At 39.8% G+C, this 2308-nt stretch overlaps 1 protein-coding gene across 1 annotated transcript in view; it reads right to left on the bottom strand.

Annotated features, from left to right (window-relative positions):
- Positions 1 to 466: 466 nt before the first annotated feature.
- Positions 467 to 2308, bottom strand: part of HELRODRAFT_179231 (hypothetical protein) — a gene marked incomplete at both ends in the record, with an annotated part of 16288 nt that continues 14446 nt past the window's right edge. The window contains 6 exons of the mRNA XM_009028089.1: positions 467 to 484; positions 570 to 614; positions 1135 to 1194; positions 1328 to 1380; positions 1712 to 1836; positions 2133 to 2250. Coding sequence (XP_009026337.1) covers positions 467 to 484; positions 570 to 614; positions 1135 to 1194; positions 1328 to 1380; positions 1712 to 1836; positions 2133 to 2250 — 419 coding nt within the window. The remainder of the gene's footprint in view (positions 485 to 569; positions 615 to 1134; positions 1195 to 1327; positions 1381 to 1711; positions 1837 to 2132; positions 2251 to 2308) is intronic.

Raw genomic sequence — 2308 nt, 5'->3', positions numbered from 1 at the left:
TAGTTTGATAGTACATAAGATTACAATAAATAGACTGTTTGTATTGTATAACATAAAATATCGCTTTGTTAATCATTTCGTTTCGTTAAACCGATACAACATAAAATAGATCAATTAAATAACTGATGTTTCCTTCTGCTCCATTCATCCATCCATCCATCCATCTGATATTCCTCCATCCCCTTCCTTCAAGCCATCTCAAGAACCTGAAAAAAATTTATTAACAATTCATTAAAATGGCATGGCTTGCATTGAACTGATGATGATGATGATGATGACGAATAGCTTGTTATAAATCGTTGATCAGAAAATATGATGACGTTTTAACAATGATGTTGAAGCGATGCTATTAAGACTATGGTGATGAAGATGGCAATTTGATGGTACCTTAATGTGATGACTGAAATGATCATAGAAACGATAAGAAACACGATTAAGACGAGTAAAATGACTACAAAAATGAACATTAAGTCCGACTCATAACCTATGGAGAATATAAACGAAGATTGATTGATGATTAAAATGATGATTGAAATGGTGACAATTAAGACGACAACCACAATAATCACCTTGATATGTCCCTGACTGTTTGCCGCCAAGATGACGTTCGATCCCTGTGTAATGAAATTAAATTGAAAAAAAAATGTTTCAATTCATCGTCGTCGTCATCATCAGCTACTCCATCACAAACATCATCTAATTTTAATCGCCAACTTCATCATCTCATTTCAATCACCAACTTCATCATCATCATTTCGTCTTAATCACCAACTTCATCATCATCATCTCATTTCAATCACCATCTTCATCATCACATCACACCAGTAACTTGGTAGTCATATTTGCTGATGTCAACCATACCACGATTTCAAACTGACTATCAAAATTAATCAACGCGACATACAAAAACAGCTAAAACATTAACGATAACAGCAACAACAACAATCACAACAGCAACAACAACAATCACAACAACAACAACGAAAGCAACAACAACAATCGCAACAACAACAACAAAAACAACAACAACAATCACAACAACAACAGTAACAACAACAACATCAATCACAAGAGCAACAACAACAACGATCACAACAACAACATCAATCCCAACAGCTGTAGAAATCAACTAACAGTCTTCCAGCAGACCGCACTGACGAACTCCGTACTCTCATCTTCTATTTTGTCACCCATCTGTGATGTTTTTTTCACCCATCATCATTATTATCACCGTAATCATTGTAGTAATCACCATTAACAATCACCACGATCGTAGGTATAATCATCATCCGAATCATCATGCCGGTCGTTCTTATCATAAACTCACTAGGACAGTCCTAAGAGGGTCGAACTTGTATGAGAGCATAGCTTTCGAGATGTCTTTGTAGTAGATGTATACAGAGTTGTTCTCACTGCCTGTGTGTGTGTGCGTGTGTGTATGTATGTGTAAATGTATGTATGTGTGTGTGTCTGTGTGTGTTTGGGTGCGTGTGTGTTTGTGTTACTGTGTGTGCGAGTGCGTGAGTGTGTTGGCTTAATACGCCCGTTGCTATCACCCATAAAAAACAACCACTACACATAGACGAACAAACAGGCAGACACACCGATAAAAAGACAGAGACACGCAGACACACACAGGCAGACAAACACACAGGCAGATACACAGACAGATACACAGACAGACAGATACACAGACAGACAGGGCACCAACCACAAGCTACATAATCTCCGTCAGTGGCCAATCCGACGAAGTTCCTTTCGTTGATGTGACCAAGATAGGTACGAGTGCAGCATTTCTTCGTCAGGTCCCACAACTTCAGCTGGCTATCGGTCGAACTGGTGGCAGTTGCGGCGATTGTAGTGTAGTTGTAGTTGTAGATGTGATAGTAGTGGTAGTAGTGGTAGTTGTAGTAGTGGCGATTGTGGTTTAGTGGTAGTTATAGATGCGGTAGTTGTATATGTGGCGATTGTGAATGTGGTAGTGGCGATTGTGGTGTCATTATCAATCACATCAACATCATCACATCAACATCATCACATCAACATCATCACATCAACATCATCACATCACCATCATCACATCACCATCATCATATCGCCATCATCACATCACCATCATCTTGCTTACTTACGCGGAGACGATCTCGTTGGAGTTGATGAACTTGGCGTAAGACACTGCCTTCTTGTGTCCTTTCAACGTGAGAAGAGCTTCCTTCATCTGGCGGAGGTCGTAGTAGTGGATGCGGTGGTCTGTGGTGGCGTGGTAGAAGTGGTAGTGTGGCTGATGTGGCAATGCCGATGTGATGGA

This window comes from Helobdella robusta, assembly GCF_000326865.2.
Source record: "Helobdella robusta unplaced genomic scaffold HELROscaffold_53, whole genome shotgun sequence".
NCBI lineage: Eukaryota > Metazoa > Annelida > Clitellata > Rhynchobdellida > Glossiphoniidae > Helobdella > Helobdella robusta.
Note: the sequence above shows the minus strand (reverse complement) of the source record. Positions and strands in the feature narration are given on the sequence as shown.